The sequence below is a fragment of the Brassica oleracea genome, chromosome C3 (assembly GCF_000695525.1).
Source record: "Brassica oleracea var. oleracea cultivar TO1000 chromosome C3, BOL, whole genome shotgun sequence".
NCBI classification, from domain to species: Eukaryota; Viridiplantae; Streptophyta; class Magnoliopsida; order Brassicales; family Brassicaceae; genus Brassica; species Brassica oleracea.
Genome location: NC_027750.1, coordinates 62304720 through 62322183, shown reverse-complemented (window position 1 = coordinate 62322183; position 17464 = coordinate 62304720). Strand labels below are relative to the sequence as shown.

Below are 17464 nucleotides of genomic sequence, written 5' to 3'. Positions count from 1 at the left end.
CAAGGGATCGCATCGCAGTAGAGGCAAGGGAAGCTCTTCTTAGACGTGCATCACAAGGAACGTTAAATTTTCATACTACTAAACAAGTGTGCCCATCTTTTTCTTTTTTTTTAAAATTCTTTTTCAAGTCTTCTTTGCCTCCCTTATTGTTGTTCAATAGTGTGTAGTTGGCGATCCTGGATGGTTGAAACAGTCCCCAAGGAGGTGGTTCTAGGCTTATACGTATGAGTTGGACAAAGAAGAAACAGAGATGCTTATCAAAACATTACTTTGTAAACCAATCTGCGTGTGAGGCGTATGCGTGAACAAAAATCACAGTTTCATCAGAAGACATAAACAAAGAAAGAACTGCAAAAATCAATGAAGTGTATAATTTACAGGTGAAATGAAGAGTAATAGATCCAACAGGTTCTTTTCTGGTATAGATATGTTCAATAAGGTCCCAACATTCTAAGTTCCATTACATGACTCTGGTCAAGATCAGGAACATTCTTGCAGTCTCGGTCTTCCACTATATACTCCTGATATGATACGATACAGAAACAGTGTTAGCTAACCATAGGGATGTTCCTCATAACCAAACATTTCACGTAGTTCTTCACCGTAGAACTTGTAAACTAGTAAAACCCCAAGAATGCTACAGCCTGTTAATACATTAAGACTTTGTTGTTATCATATAAACACATTGACTTAGTATCACATGTTGATAAGAAGCAGTCACTTTCCTATCAATAACAGAGGAGTTACAAGAGAAAGCTGTCTTGCTCTCCAAGAGAAGCAAAGCCCAAGCGACAAGTGGCACAACCAACTAACTTGCGAATCAGAGTGTTTGAGAATTGATTTGGTTCATCGCTATAGTGTTGACGAAGATCGTTGAGCTTTGAGAGAGAAGAAGGATTGGAATCGGAAAAAGGTCCCAAATTCGAATCGGGTTCGATTCGGTTTGGTTCGGTTCGATTCAGAACCTTAAAATCTAAATCTAATCTGGAAGTTTCGGTCCAGATACCATTTATATGGCGGACTTTATTCTTATTTGCCATAGTAACTCTATCGTTTATGCTTATTTACTCCACCTAATAAATCATTTAATTTTCTATTTATTTTAATTACAAAAATGTCAGTAAATACTAAATTACCCTTAATAAACTTACAAAACTACAATTAAACCTAAGCTAACCCTCTAACCTAATCAGAGTCTTTTCTTCTCTCCTCTTCCCCTTAGAACTTGCGTCCCGACCACCCCGACCACCCCGACACCACTTTATCCCTTTTCCTTTTGGCGCAAACCCTAATCGACGAAATCACCTATTCTTCTTCTCCTTGTTCGAAATCAATCTGAAATCAAGTGCGATGAATCACCTCTCTCTTACATAAGCTTTCAATTTCGTGTGTCTCCTTTAACAGAAGCCTTCGGTTCCATCTTCCTCATTTTCGAAAATCTGGGTAAGTTTTTTCTTTCTTCCTCTTTCTTTTGAGTTCTATGTTCATTTGTAATGTGGGTTCAAAAATAATTGGTAGAAATTTGTGTGTGAATGGTTAAATGATTATTGGAATGAGAAAATAGAAGCGATTTGAAAGGGAAGCAATGTGGATCTTTATAGAAATAGGGTTTGAAAGGGAACAGATTTATCTATGCTGATTGAAAGCGATTTGGTTATAGTTCTTATTAGTATTAGTGTTTATGTAATTGTTTGCGTGAAACTTTGGAATGTAATGATACTAAATTGAATGTTGGATAAGTGAACATATGCAGATTGAAAGCCGGTTTCAGTTTCAATTATGATTGAATGTTTTTTGTTACAGGATATCCAGAAGATCGAGATAATGACAAGACCAAAGCGTGGAGGAAAGGTTTGCGTGAAACTTTGGAATGTAATGATACTAAATTGAATGTTGGATAAGTGAACATATGCAGATTGAAAGCCGGTTTCAGTTTCAATTATGATTGAATGTTTTTTGTTACAGGATATCCAGAAGATTGAGATAATGACAAGACCAAAACGTGGAGGAAAGAAAAATACTAAGCAGAAGAAAGGAAAGTCTACAAAAAGAAACATTGCTCGTGTAGAAGAACAACATGTAGAAGAGCTTTCAACTGGAAATGATAGAGATGATTTGTCAGCACATGGAAACGAGACTCATCATCCTGCACAGGAGAATGAGACTGATCATCTGTCAGCGACATCTCAGGTACTCATTCCCAAAATTATTTCTCTCGTTTTAGTTAAATTTTTTTGCTATTGTTGGTGTATTAGTGATGCGACTAGTATTACTAGGAAAAAAAATTATATGACCCTTATTCCTTCTGGACAGATTAATAAATAAAATGTTAATATAATTTTATATGGTTTTCAAGAATGCCAACCATTGCCACCTGATGTGCTATACTTCAAGAACACCGAGTTCACCAAGACATGCAAGATACAGAGCAGGTGCTATGTGAGTAACACAGTGGCTACCATCAAGACGCTTATGCATGAGTTGAAGTGGTTCGAGAACCACCCTCAGTTTTGTCATATTTTTCACATGCCCGATGAACCATACTTGAAGTTGCTGGGTGTGTGGATGCTTCTATTGCGAACCATTCCCTTAGTAGAGGGAGAGGACACATCTTGGTTTGCGGTTAATGGCGTGCCCATCCGGTATTCCATCAGAGAGCATGCACTCATCTCAGGTTTGAACTGTAGTGGATACCCGGATAAGTATGAGGAGTTGGGGAGCTATGAGTTTGTAGATAGGCATTTTGTGTCACACAAAGCGATAACCATGAAATCTGTTGAAGAGAAGCTGTTGAGCATGAGAGCGTGTGGGGATCGACTCAGGATGGTGGTGCTCTACTTCTTGGGCACTGTTATCAGAGGGAGGGGAAGGTATAATGACCCCTTTGACTTTCATTCTAAGAATCGTCAACGATGTGGAGGATTGCAAAACCTTTTCTTGGGGTCGCTTGACGTTTGATGATAATATCCGGTCCATTAATCGCTTGATGAAGCGTCTCAATAGGAAAGCTAAGAAGAATATCAACTTTCCTGGCTTTATACTTCCTTTGGCGGTAAACTTCACTTCTTTATATGAGTTTTGTTTTGGCATATTCTTGTTTGTATGATTGCTTTATTTAAAAAAATTATATTTGTAGATGCTGACATTTGAGTGTATTCCAGCTCTGAATGCTCAATTCAGAGAACATGTAGCCGGTTGTCTTGCTAACTGTCCAAGGATGTGCAAGTGGTGGTTCCAAAGTAACAGCATGAAGGGCTATCCACTTGAGGATTTGTACAATGCACTTGGAAAAACGAAGGTATGTGTTTGATATTGTTTTGGATTTTTGGTTTTATTAAGTGAGTGGGATATAATAGACGTTTTTTTGTTCTATTTTCAGGTGATTAAAAGTGTTTTGGCTCCTACTATTGATGAAGAAACTCTCATGGCGCGTATAATGGAGGACGAGCCAGACTATGAAAATGAAGATGGGCCAAGTAATTTGTGGAGCTCATGGCTTACTGTTAAGGAGAAGCCTATCTGGTGGAAAGATCTCTATGAGTTAGATGTGGCTGCAAGGAAATTTCCTACGAAGAAAGACAAAAGGAAGGTGAATGAAGAAGCATCCTCCTCTAATGCAAGTTTGGAGGACGTTTAAAAGGGATTGAAGAGAGGTTGATGACATTTTGAGTGAAGTGAGTGTGAAGGTGGAGACAATGAACAAGAGGCTCTGTGTCATGGAAAAGAGCCAAGTCGTTTTAAAAAGGAGGAGTAAGAGGATGAAGGCAATGGAGAAGAGGCTTGAGGACATTGAAAATTGCCAATATCATTTGAAAAAGAATGGCAGGAAGCAAAAGGCGATGGTAGAGAGGATTGATGCGCTTGAGAAAGAGATGAAGAGGAAGGAGAACGAGAACGGTGAGGGCTTTGACTACCAAAACATGGATTTTGACTGGGATAGAGGACGTTTTGTAGATGCAGAAATGGTAGAAGAACCAGATGGTCAGAAAACTGAAGAGACTGATAAAGAGGAGGAAAAATAGGAGGCTGAGATCGAGAAAAAAAAGAAAGATGGTGAAGAAGAGGCTCAGAAGGAAAATACAAGTTCTGAGGAAGAGAAAGAACCAGAAGTTCAGGTTGAAAAAGATAAAGAAGCTGAGGAAGAAAAAGAACAAGAAGTTGAGGCTGAAAATAAAGAAGGTGGAGCTGCTCAGACTCAAGCTGAAGATGATGAAGAAAAAGGTGAAGAAGAGGTTGAAAAAGAGGGTGAAAACACTGCTGAAACTGAACCTCCTCTTGAAGTTGAAGAAGAGGTTCAAAAAGAGGTTGAAGAAGAGGGTGAAGAAAATGTTGAAACTGAACATCTAGGTGAAGTTGAAGAAGAGGTTCAAAACGAGAGTGAAGAAGAGCTTAATGAAGGTAAAGAGGTTGAAGAAGAACCTGAGGAGAAAGAGGCAGAGCTAGATGAAGGGAAAGAGGTTGAAGAAGAACCTGAGCAGACTAAGAAAGAGAAAAAAGGTGGATTCTTACCGTGTATATAACACATTGACAGAAAAAAATTTCAGAAATTATGTACTTTCTGAAATTCACCCCATTATGGACTTCCCATCAAGACATTAGTATAGAAGTGAAGGATGTTTTCTATGGAAATGAGAAGTTTTCTACCAATTTGAGAATTTAAGAGTATTTTATATCGAATTTGGCAAATAAACACATATATGAACATATTATCACGTAATATATGAGATACGTCTTCTAAAAATAAATAATAAGACGAAAACAAAGGTTTTTAGAAACATGCATAATATATAGTAATTCAAGGTATTTTAAGGTAGTTCCTAGGTAGTACAAAGTAGTACCTAGTAGTACATATTACACATAGTAGTCCACAAAAGTACCTAGTAATTCATATTACACATAGTAATCAACAGAAGTACCTAGTAGTTCACATTACACATAGTATTACATAGTAGTACCTAGTAGTTCAGCGTTACCTACTAGTTCAAAGCATAAGAGTCCCATGTTACTCGGTGGTTGCAGAAGTACTTCCACATTCAAAATACTCATACAAACGTCCGCCTCTCCTCCCCCTGCCCCTGCCTCTTTCCCTTCCTCGTCCTCGTCCTCTTCTTCGTCCATGAGATTCTCCGGCAGATGGAAACTTTTGCTTTTTAGTGGGTCCTTTCTTTTTTTCATATATCGGGGGAAGAACTTTAAGTGCTCGAATCTCATCTGGTATGACTCATTCAGACATATGAGGAACATGATAAATCGTCCTACAGTATGCCAATGCCCACAACTCCACCAAATAGTATTTTGAACAGTAATCTTGTAGATGAAGATCTCTTCTTACGCTCAAGAACTTGGAAGCAGCTGCAGCATGAACACATGGGATTTTGTCTATATCAAAACACCTGCAGGTGCACATTTTTCTTGCCAAATCAACCGTATAAATCTTTCCGTCACTACCATTGACATTGTACTCAAAGTGGAAGTTGTTTATCTCAACAACATCTAAACACCTCACTTCCAAACATCTTTTTGACAACTCCTTTTCCACTGTTGGCACAAGCTTCTTTGTGACTGGTATTTCAGCTGCCTTCTTCCTATGTTTGTTAAACCATTCAGTCATTTTCTTGATGATAACATCAATCATCGGTAGCAAGAAGAATTTCCTCGCTTTCCGAAGAACACCATTAATTGATTTTGCTGCATTGGTTGTGTTAACATTGTATCTGTCTCCTTCAAAGTAACATATTGCCCATTTTCTCACTTCATCACTTTTCTCCAGATATGCCGCAGCAGAAGGATACCTTCTGGAAAAGCCCTCATAGAGATCATCGAACTCAACCACTGTATAAGCATGTGCACACTCTGTAAACTTGCTTGCGCAAGCGTCTCTGTTGTTGAAAACATGTCCTTTGACATTTTGAGACAAATGCCAGATACAATACTCATGTGCGGCCGTTGGGAACACCTCACGTATTGACTTGATTAAGCTTCCATTTCTATCCGAAAGAAACACCAATTCGCCTTCATCTGATATCACTGACATCAACTTATTCATAAACCACGTCCAGCTTTCGTCTTTCTCACCATCAACTACACCAAATGCGATAGGGTAGTGGTGACGATCAGGAAGTGGTGACGATCATGATCTTGAGCCGTCACAACAAGCAGAAATCCACCATAAACATGCTTAAGATGTGTTCCATCCACAATGATAACTTTCCTCATCGCTGCGAACCCTTCTATGGAAGCTCCAAATGCGAAAAATAGATACTTAAATCTTTTCGCCGCATCCACTTCAACATAACTTACTGAGTCATGATTCTTCAACTTGAGCATGTACATATACGAGTGTATCATAGAAAAATCTCTTCCGGAGAACCTCGAACTTCATTAACAGCCATCCTTTTTCCTCTCCATGCTGTGGCGTATGACACATCAACACCAACCTTGTGGGTAACGATACTGATCAGATCATTTGGTGTTGGTGTGTCATATCTAGCGGGATATTCTTCACTCAAAACAGATGCGACAACTTGTGGTGTGCCTCTCCTTCTATTTCTAAGGGTACTTGTAGTTACTACTGAGCATGTATGAGACTTATTGTAAGTTCTAACCGTCCAAAGATCTGAATTCTTAAGCTTTGCTACACGCAAATACCACTTGCAACCTTCTTTGGCTCCTCGACATTTTGCCACAAATCTCACAGTATCAGACTTAGTTGTTTCATACTCAAAACCATTCTTATGTGCACCCCTCTGAACTAGAACTTGCATAGCTACCTTAGTTCTGAATTCTTGACCCTTAACCAAATCGAGACCATCATCCCATTCTTCTTCTACTGCTGTCGTGGCTTCAACTACTCCTCTCACAGCTTCAACTCCTGCTGTTGCAGCTTCAACTTCCACTCTTACTTTTGTTCCTTCATACCCATGCTCTAAATTTTCATGCATCTCAATGTCTTCATGTTGTTCGGCTGTGTAAAGCGCGACCATGCCATCCATCTCATGATCCTGATCAGTTCCATCTTGCTCAGTTCCATCTTGTTCAGTTACATCTTCCTCGGTCCCATCAGAAAGACCAACATAGCTATCATCAGTTTCATCATCATCTCCTGAAAGTGAAGGATCACCATATGTATCATCCATGTCGCTGATGATCTCCACATGTAAAACACTTCTACATTTATCATGATTTACTTGCATGAGATAGCCCAAAACGTCTTCATCACACCAAATATATGATGACTTGTTCAAATACAATACCATTGGAAAGTAGCTAATCTTCACCATCCCATCTCCATTTCCTTAATCTTTCTGAATATGCTCTCAACCAATTCAGAATACGTAATCTCTTCCACAGTTGTCTTCATCACTAGAGTGTGAATTTCATCTTCTTCCGAGATCCATCTTCTTCCGAGATCCATCTTCTCTCACCCCCATCTTTGATATAACTTCCTCCGTAATCAAAACATATGATTGTAATAGGAAAGGCCATAGATTACCTGAAACAAAAATTATGATTAGTTAACCGTTTAAAGAATCTAAGTTGTCCAAGATCTTTGGTACATATTCGATTTAGTAATACAAGTAATACATGTTTTACCTTAGTAGTACTAGTAATTCCAGTAGTTTCTATAAATTTTCACTTTTGTTGATTTAACCCTTTTGACTGACCAAAAGGGTATTATACAACCCACAATATCATCTAACAATATTGTAATGTATTATTTTGATTTAAAATAGTGAAAAATTAGCATAAATATACAAAATAGTCCTGTAACTTCATTTTTATACCAATATACCTAAAATTTTAATTTTTCATCGGTTTAAGTCTGTTTAATCAACAAATAAGGTCTTACAAAACCCAAAATATCGTCTAACACCTTTTTTATGTTTTTTTCTATCAAAATCGTGTTAAAAAGGAGATTCTTCTTCAAATTTTACTTTCATATTTCTTTGAAAACTTTCACGATTTTTACAGGTAAGTTTTTATTTTTTTCGTTACTCATAACACATAGAACATAAGTAGTATATTATTATGAAAATTTCATGAAAAAACGTATCAATTTTCGCCAAAAAAACCTTTAAAAAAGGTCAATGGAGCTTGAAGGGGAAGAAGGAATCGTAGGTGGTTGGAAAAAAGGGAGCAACATGCGAGAAAAGAGAACAAGATGGACAGCTTTGGGAAGGAGAGAGGTAGATGGAGTGTGAGGTCGCCTGTTAAGTGTCCAATAAATTATGGATTTTATGAAGGTTGAGAGGTAGGCTTTTTAATTTTAAAATTAGAAATAACACATGGGGCCTGCGAGATAAAGATAATAATATAATAGTTTAGGGTAAAAAATAGAATGGAAATATGATGTTAGAAAAGTTTAGGGTAGTTTAGGGTAGTTAGAAAAGAAGTGTGATAATGAAAATACAAAATTTGCAAGTGGGTGAGTATATATTACTTTACTTATATGGCCCCGGCCTAATCAAAAAAAGTACGAGGGACAGAGTGGAATCTTTAAAAAAAAATATTTGAAGAGGAAATGACACGTGGATTATTTTACAACATTTTTCCATCACTCACTGTTGTTGATCATCGTCTCTCTCTCTCCAATCCCTCGTTAACTTCGCACAAGTCGTTGCGTTGAGTCAACAACACACATCAGATTCAAAGTGTTTTTTAATCGGCCGAGAGAGAGAGATCGCGAGCGAGAGAGAGAAGAAGAAGATGGCGGCGACTGTGCATTCTCCGATCGTGACTTACGCATCGATGCTGTCGTTACTCGCTTTCTGTCCACCTTTCGTCATCCTCCTGTAAGCCCTCATTTCTTTATCAGATCGGCTCGCACGATCTGTGATCCTCCTCAGTTCATAGCTTAGATCTTCAAATCGTTTTACATTAGACATTATATGTGATTGGTTGTTATTGACTGAGATTGTGATTAAGCAACGAGTGTAGATTTGTTGGTCCATACCATACAATGTTCTTTTGTTTCCTAATAAATTTATGGCCATTTTTATATATTATTTCTGATTTGTAGAGTTGAGTTTGACTTCTTGAAACGTAATATTTACATCTCTGTTATTTAAATTTCTTGGTAATGCAGATGGTACACGATGGTTCATCAGGATGGTTCTGTTGTTCAGACCGGTAGCTTCTTGTGGGAGAATGGAGTTCAAGGGCTCATCAACATATGGCCAAGACCCACCGCCATCGCTTGGAAGATCATCTTTTGCTACGGAGCATTTGAGGCTGCTCTTCAGCTGCTACTCCCTGGTAAAAGAGTTGAAGGTCCCATTTCTCCTACGGGGAACCGGCCGGTTTACAAGGTATTATGACAAACTTAAGTATTCAGATGGACTTTGGGTGTTGGAAGTTGATGCTAACAAAACAAAAACAAAACAACTGTTTCTTGCTGCAGGCCAATGGTATGGCTGCCTATTTTGTGACACTAGCCACCTATCTTGGTCTTTGGTGGTAAGCAAAGTTCATTTCTTTTCGAATGAAATGTTTACAAGGTAACTTCAGTTTGGTTCAAGTGTATGATTGAGTTCTTTTTTTTGCTATTCAGGTTTGGGATATTCAACCCAGCAATTGTCTATGATCATTTGGGGGAAATATTTTCGGCGCTAATATTTGGAAGCCTTGTGTTCTGTGTTTTGTTATACATTAAGGTAAGTGTGTCTCTATGCCATGATGGTGTATTGTGTTGCTTTTCTTTTTCAGTTTAAAATTTCGCTTTTTATGGTTCTAAAGCTTGTCTTTTTGTCTTGTACAAGGGTCATGTTGCACCTTCATCAAGTGATTCTGGTTCATGTGGTAACCTGATTATCGACTTCTATTGGGTGAGTTATTTCTGCTCACCAAATTCTTATTCTTCTGAGACTACTGGTTGGGATTACTTAAAGATCTAACGTATTGCCAATGTTAGTCATATACTCATGAATATCTTGCTTTTTCTAGACAGTAGGAGGTCATGACTTCGTGAAATTCCACAGTTAGTCAAGTCAGTGTCTTCTTAGTAGCATTTCTTCATCTAATTGACTTAACACAAACTAGTTTGGTATGAATATGGTCTTAAATATCAGAAGGTGAAGGAAAAGAATAGTGTATCCAATAGTGTTATTAATCATAGTCGTATCTCACTCTTTGCGTCCAGCTTATCATTAACACATGCAACTTGCAGCATTCCTATGCTCACTGTATCTTTTCGTCCTGATTTGCAGGGCATGGAGTTGTACCCTCGAATTGGTAAGAACTTTGACATCAAAGTTTTTACTAATTGCAGATTCGGTATGATGTCTTGGGCTGTTCTTGCCGTCACGTACTGCATTAAACAGGTATTTTCTAGATAGATTTTCACACTCTTACGATATAACCTGGAGGTTCCTTTGAATCTTTGTTTGATCAGTGAGTCTCCGCACTTCCAATTTGTGGTCACTTTTTTACCAGTATGAAATAAACGGGAAAGTATCTGATTCAATGTTGGTGAACACCATCCTGATGCTGGTCTATGTCACCAAGTTTTTCTGGTGGGAAGCGGGTTACTGGAACACCATGGACATCGCACATGACCGAGGTATGCTTGTGGTACATATATCAAATTACATTATCATCAGCAGCAAAAGTTGCTTTACTATTTGGCCCTTAAAGCTAACTCTTCCCATGCTTTATAATTTTTTTTTAATTTTCAGCTGGATTCTATATTTGCTGGGGTTGTCTGGTGTGGGTGCCTTCTATTTATACCTCTCCAGGCATGTACCTTGTGAACCACCCAGTCCAACTTGGAACTCAGGTGCAAGAAATAAAACTTTTATTATCCAATATAGAGGATGCGATACATGATAAATACCCTTGTGTGTCAATCAAATGAAGAACCTTAAAGATACAACAAGAAAGGTTAAGCTTAATGTCACAGTACCAGAATCTGGTTTCCTAAAGTATTATTCATTACTTAGAGTTATAGTATAGAACGTTTAACATATGTTTGAATCGTTTCTTATTATGGCTCATGATTCTAGTCGTCAGATATCAGTCTATGTAAGCACAGTAGTAGCACAACTACCTTCATGAGAACATGGGACAGTTCTATTTCTATCTCTTAAAACTTTATAATATCCTTCCTTTGTCTGCAGTTGGCTATATACATTTTGGTGGCGGGATGTCTTTGCATTTACATAAACTATGACTGCGATAGACAAAGGCAAGAGTTCAGGAGGACAAACGGTAAATGCTCGGTTTGGGGCAAAGCCCCATCAAAGGTAATGATCACAGTACACGGGGTGAAGTTAAGCTAATTCCTTTTCAAATTCTAAACATTACTATGAGTATGAACAGTTATTGGTCTCGTGGTTTGTTGCAGATTGTGGCGACATATACGACAACAGCTGGTGAAACTAAAACCAGTCTTCTCTTAACCTCTGGATGGTGAGTTTATTCTCTACTTTTATGCTATCACTACAATTAGTTTTACATGTTGCCCATCACAACAACATGTTTTTTTTTATGGTGCAGGTGGGGATTGGCTCGTCATTTCCATTATGTTCCTGAGATCTCAAGTGCTTTCTTCTGGACCGTACCGGCTCTCTTTAATAACGTAAATGCTTTCTCCATCTCTTTGGTTTGTTATAAGCTTTTGTTGCAAGTGCTACATTTTAAGACTTAAATAAATATTTGTTTGGACCAGTTCTTGCCTTACTTCTACGTCATATTCCTCACCATTCTTCTCTTTGATCGAGCCAAGAGAGACGATGACCGATGCCGATCAAAGTAAGCCACCAAATCTGAATTAATATAACCACTTTAACACATTATCTTTGTTCTTACTTTGGGTTTGTTGCTTCTTTTTGGTTAAGGTATGGAAAGTACTGGAAGCTGTACTGCGAGAAAGTCAAATACAGGATCATTCCGGGAATCTATTGATTGTATTAAAGTTTGTGTTCTCTTCTTCTCTACTTTGTTTCATTAAATGGAACGTTTGAACTATCCTAAGACCCAAAAAATGAAGAAAAAGCAAATTGATGCGTGTAGACATTTTTTTGCTGATTTGTAAGCTACGTTTGAATTTCTAGCTATGGGTTTTGATATATTTAGTCTAAAGTTAGTAATCTTACTAATATTAGACCCTTTTAATGCATAAAATAAGTTATAAAATATTAACTATACCAGTTCAACTGTGTGACAGTATGTATTTCTACCCCTATTGACAATCTAGACCAATACTCTGTTAACTAAGTCCCAGAGATTTTATGATATTTGTATTTGCAGTTATGTGGCAGACCTCTCCCAACCCCTGTTCAGGAACGCGCTAGTCGGGCGGTCGGGTTGGGCCTAGCGTCTAAAGAGAAAATTGGAGATTAATCAAAAATTACACGGGGCGAAATTTTTAGACTGTTTACTATGTTATAAAACATGTTAATCTTTAATTGTGTATAACATTAATACATTTTCATGTTTAAAATTGTATAAAACACACAAATAGAATATATAAACTTAATATAGTGTAATTTTCATCAAAATTATGAATATAAATGATATTTATAAAAATATTATTAAAAATAAAAAAATAATAATAAAAAAATAGATTAGGTGGCCGCCTAAACGCTAGTCTAGGCGGAGAAAATCGGATATCCGATTTTTTTAACCGATTTGGCATAAATCGGAGCGGAAGAGTGACGCGTAGCGCCCAGACGGCCGCCTAGGCGGCTAGGCGGCTAGGCGACTGATTTTTAGAACAGGGCTCCCAACTAATTTGACAACTCATGTAATTGATGTTTGATTTGAATCCACACAATTCTAGTTGTAACACAGATTCACCAAATGGCGATTTATATATGAATATTAAGAGAACTTACAAGTGCGAACTCTTTAAAATACCATTCTCTGGCTTTCTGTTTAAATTATACTCCCTCCACTTCGGTATAATGATGTTTTAGGTGATTTTCGTCTTCTCATAATAATAGACTAGGTAATAATCCGCGCAAGGCGCGGGATGTGATCATTAGTTTTATTATTTTTAATAAAAAGACATTAAATTTGTTTAGTCTGGATATTGGTTCGGTTTTAAGTTTTTTTTTTGGTTTTTAATCTTCTAGAATATAACTATTATTTTAAATTAATATTTATTTTAGTTTATTCGGTTAAAATGTTGATTTTTTTTGTTTTTTCCGGTAAAAACCAAAAATTAGTATTATTTGTTTATTTTCATGTTATGAATTTTACATAGTCATCATGTCGAACTTCGTATTATAGTTTCTAAACAGATAATAGTTTAAGAAAAAGAAAAGAAAATTATTAAGACAAATTATTTCGCTACAATTTGGTCGGTAGTAAAAAAAGCATTAAGAAAAAATATTTCAACTTTCAAAAAAAATTAGATACTTCAGTTGTGGTGAATACTTAGTTACAAGGTGCTCACATCAAGGTGCACATGTATGTGTATGTAAAAAGTATATAAAATAGTTGACAAATATATAAAGATATTGTTAATTAATATTAAATGACATTTTTGTTTAAAATAATACATGAAAGATAAAATTAAAATAAATTTAAAATAAAAAGGCCTTGACATTAGTCATTTTTCATATAAAGAAAATAAAATTGTATCCGTAAATAGGGGTGGGCACAGATCGAATATCTGGGTATTTGGAAGCATTTCGTGTCGATTCAATCTTTACCCACCTAGATATTCGGTGAGTCGGATATCCAAAATGTTTTAGAATTTTTCGTAAATAGGGGTGGGTACAGATCGAATATCTGGGTATTTGGAAGCATTTCGTGTCGATTCGATCTTTGGCCACCTAGATATTCGGTGAGTCGGATATCCAAAATGTTTTAGAATTTTAAAGAATATCTGATTTGATCCGTAAATAACATAAAATTTTAAAAATAATTGAAAATTTTAATAATAACAATTTATTACAAAAATAAAACATTATTTAAGTTTTTAAATTCCAGTACCTAATATAATAAATTTAATTCGTAAAAATATTGTAAAATTGATATAAAGTATAATATATATATATATAATTCTTTACATATATGTGTATATATATATGCATATAACATATCGAATTAGATATATGTTCCTACAAATATTGGTATTTGTGATTTGCTTCTTTTTTGGATATTGTATTTTAGTATTTGATTTGTTTCGAAGAGTTACGGATATCCTGATTTTTTGGTTCAAATCAAAACGGATAAAGAATTCAATCAAAATTTATGAATATTTTGCTCAACTTTATCCGTAAACAATAAAAAATAATATATATTTATATAGTTTGGCTTTTGATTCGTTATCTATTTTTATTCGAACCGAAAAATCCAGATTTTATTAGAACCATGTATGTGAGTTTTATATTATAAAAATCGCAAAATACATAGTATGAACACATTTATGAATATAGTGTGAATGCGTTAGCATATTTATTATCAAATTATTGTGAAGATGCCACATGTCGATTATAGTGTGAATGCATTTATTATAATGCTTCTCTTTTAATATATAAGGGATGGTGTTTTTACATATCTAGGTAATTTTACTTTTGTAAAAAATTGTGTAACTAATTACATTTTTAATACTCCCTCCATTTCTAAATAAATGATGTTTAAGGGAGTTTTTGATGTTTCAAAATAAATGATGTTTTCAAATATCAATGCACTTTTAACTTTATCAAAAATTGTGTAACTAATGATATTGTGCAGTATGTTTAGTAAATAACTTTTAATTTATATTTTAATGATACTTTTAAGATAAAAAATAAGTTTTTTAATAGTTGTGCACAATCCTAAAACTTCATGTATTTTGAAACAGAGGGAGTATTTATATTTAGAGTTATTCTTGGGTTCATCGGGGTTTACCAATCAATAGAAATTTGTTATTTCATACTCAATATCTTATAGAAAATAAAAAAAAATATTCTCAAAGATATTATGTATTGAAAATAAATAAAAAATAATACTAATTCCAAAATAAAAGAATTTTCTTTAAAAAAATTTAACGCCGTCACCAAATCACTAAACTCTAAATTCTAAACCCTAAACCCTTTGGTAAATTATAAACCCTTGGGTAAGCCATAAACCCTTTGATAAATCCTAAACCCTAAATCAAAAATACTAAACACTAAATCTTAAAAATACTAAACTCTTAATCATAACCTTCAAACCCTTGGATAAATCCTAAACCCTAGGATTTATGGTTTATCCAAGGATTTTGAGTTTAGTGGTTATTATTTAAGGTTTAATATTTAGAGTTTAGTGTTTAGAGTTTAAGATTTAGTATTTAGTGTTTTTGATTTTGGATTTAAGATTTATCCAAGGGTTTAGGATTTACCCAAAGATTTAGGGTTTAAAATTTATGGTTTAGAATTTAGTTGACGGTGTTAATTTTTTTTTTGAAACTATTATTATTTTTTATTTATTTTTACTTTTTTTATTTTAAAAATATAATATAACATAATATTTTTTAAAAAAATACTTAATATGAAATAACAGATTTTTATTGATTTCACCCTAGATTTCTATTGATTTCACCCTCTAGGGTGAACCCAATAATAACTCTATCCCCTATATATTATTTGTGAAACATTACAACTTTTTTTTGTAGTCATATGTCATCACTACGATGATTTTTAGAATTATTAGAGAAATAGGTTTGTCCATCTAATTATATAATAAGTTTTTTATTAAACTAACCATAAATTCCTAAAAGTTTTGAACTAACATTGATAATTGTTTTTTAAATTATAAATTATTAAAATTATTAGTTCCACAATGAAAATTTTGTTATCAGTAATTTAAAGTTTTTGCTATTAAAGATACACATGATCAAAAAAACATATGAGTAAAAAACATCATTTAATAGACATTAATATTAAAAATATACTATGTATGTTAATATCATTTAAATTTAATTACATATCCTATCAAATTTTTTAAAAAATTGTTTGGATTATACGTTCGCACCAATTTAATGATATATGTAATAGTTACTGACTTTTAATTATTCAATATATCCCTTTTATATTATTTGAGGAGCACTTTTATTAAATAATCTTACCCTCATGTGTGATTAACCAAAATGCCATTACTTAGGTGTTATCACTAAGGCTCTTCTCACAACCTTACATTAAAAGCCCTCTCTTGCCTAGATCAATTACATGTAATGTCATTACTCATTATAAATAGGCAAAATTATACTATATGTTTCATATAGAACCGAAATTATTCTATTTGACATCCATTAGCTAAACCTGAAATAACTAATTTATTTGTCTTAACCAAATCCAGAATTTTATGTAGATTCATCTATGGTATAACAACTGTGTTCTAAAATAATCGTTGAGCCATATATTAAATTTTGAAAACGTATTCATTATGTACATTGAAATAAACAAATTTATATTATATAATGTAAATTACACTATGTTAAAAACTCGACATTTCAATTTCAATGACCAAAACTTACTCATTCACTAACACAATAAAAAATCCATATGAGGATGACAACTACAAAAAACGTGTAAAATAATATATAACAGTTTTGTAATATCGTGAAAAAATGATCTTGCTAACAATCACTGTACGTTATCAATAATATATAACATTAGCATATATTCTAAAGTTACGTGAAAGACAAAGGAACCAAAGACAAAAAAAATTATATGTTACTAAAAATATATAACATTAGGATATACTCAACAGTTATGTTATCAAATATGAACCAATACGCTTACTATATCAAAACTGTTGTTGTCTTTGATTAATATGCTTACTAGATTAAGATTCGCGCTTTGCGCGAGATAAACATTATATATAAAAAATATTTTATGTATTATATGTTCTTACATATTATGAAATAATAAATATATATTGAATAATTAAAAGTCAGTAACTATTACATATATCATTAAATTGGTGCGAACGTATAATCCAAACAATTTTTTAAAAAATTTGATAGGATATGTAATTAAATTTAAATGATATTAACATACATAGTATATTTTTAATATTAATGTCTATTTTATTTTTTTTATTTTTTTAAATGATGCTTTCTACTCATATGTTTTTTTATCATGTGTATTTTTAATGGTAAAAACTTTAAATTACTGATAACAAAACTTTTATTGTAGGATTAATAATTTTAGTAATTGATAAAAATTTATCAATGTTAGTTCAAAACTTTTATCAAAAAAAATTATTCAAAGTAAATTTTGAAACTAAAATATTTATTTATTCAATATGGTTTATAGTTTAATTTAGAATGATATATATACATATATATTTTAAATCTTAATGATTAATTAAAGTAGACTTTTACTTATATGATTTTCTAATCATTTGTATTTTGTCATAACAAAAATTTTAAACCATGGATCGCAAAATTTGAATGTGAGACTTTTAACAGTTTTAGTAATTTATAGTCATTTTTTAAAATTCAAAATATAAAATATACAGAAAAATCTAAATTTTTATAATATGGTTATTG

General features: G+C 33.9%; 3 protein-coding genes across 3 annotated transcripts; 2 read left to right on the top strand and 1 right to left on the bottom strand.

Annotated features, from left to right (window-relative positions):
* Positions 1-1824: 1824 nt before the first annotated feature.
* Positions 1825-4520, top strand: LOC106331170 (uncharacterized protein At3g43530-like). Its single transcript, XM_013769497.1, has 7 exons — positions 1825-1851; positions 1966-2190; positions 2395-2870; positions 3181-3298; positions 3380-3589; positions 3687-3965; positions 4023-4520. Exons 1-7 carry the CDS (start codon positions 1825-1827, stop codon positions 4518-4520), a joined length of 1833 nt encoding a protein of 610 aa, XP_013624951.1.
* A 701-nt stretch (positions 4521-5221) lies between these two features.
* On the bottom strand, positions 5222-6034 carry LOC106331169. Its single transcript, XM_013769496.1, has one exon. It carries the CDS (start codon positions 6032-6034, stop codon positions 5222-5224), a length of 813 nt encoding a protein of 270 aa, XP_013624950.1.
* Positions 6035-8565: 2531 nt separating this feature from the next.
* Positions 8566-12091, top strand: LOC106328352 (7-dehydrocholesterol reductase). Its single transcript, XM_013766785.1, has 13 exons — positions 8566-8792; positions 9086-9308; positions 9401-9456; positions 9551-9653; positions 9759-9824; positions 10206-10319; positions 10432-10558; positions 10674-10774; positions 11115-11240; positions 11342-11406; positions 11494-11575; positions 11666-11748; positions 11835-12091. Exons 1-13 carry the CDS (start codon positions 8707-8709, stop codon positions 11899-11901), a joined length of 1299 nt encoding a protein of 432 aa, XP_013622239.1. The 5' UTR covers positions 8566-8706; the 3' UTR covers positions 11902-12091.
* Positions 12092-17464: the final 5373 nt, after the last annotated feature.

Excerpts from the sequence above, each read along its gene's own strand:
- LOC106331170 (XM_013769497.1), top strand. The coding sequence starts at position 1,825 with ATGACAAGACCAAAGCGTGGAGGAAAG. Across the intron at positions 1,852-1,965 it reads GACCAAAGCGTGGAGGAAAG|GATATCCAGAAGATTGAGAT; the intron begins GTTTGCGTGAAA and ends TTTTTGTTACAG. Across the intron at positions 3,590-3,686 it reads CGAAGAAAGACAAAAGGAAG|GTGGAGACAATGAACAAGAG; the intron begins GTGAATGAAGAA and ends GTGAGTGTGAAG.
- LOC106331169 (XM_013769496.1), bottom strand. The coding sequence starts at position 6,034 with ATGTCAGTGATATCAGATGAAGGCGAATTGGTGTTTCTTTCGGATAGA.
- LOC106328352 (XM_013766785.1), top strand. The coding sequence starts at position 8,707 with ATGGCGGCGACTGTGCATTCTCCGATCGTGACTTACGCATCGATGCTG. Across the intron at positions 9,457-9,550 it reads ACCTATCTTGGTCTTTGGTG|GTTTGGGATATTCAACCCAG; the intron begins GTAAGCAAAGTT and ends TTTGCTATTCAG. Across the intron at positions 11,749-11,834 it reads GATGACCGATGCCGATCAAA|GTATGGAAAGTACTGGAAGC; the intron begins GTAAGCCACCAA and ends TTTTTGGTTAAG.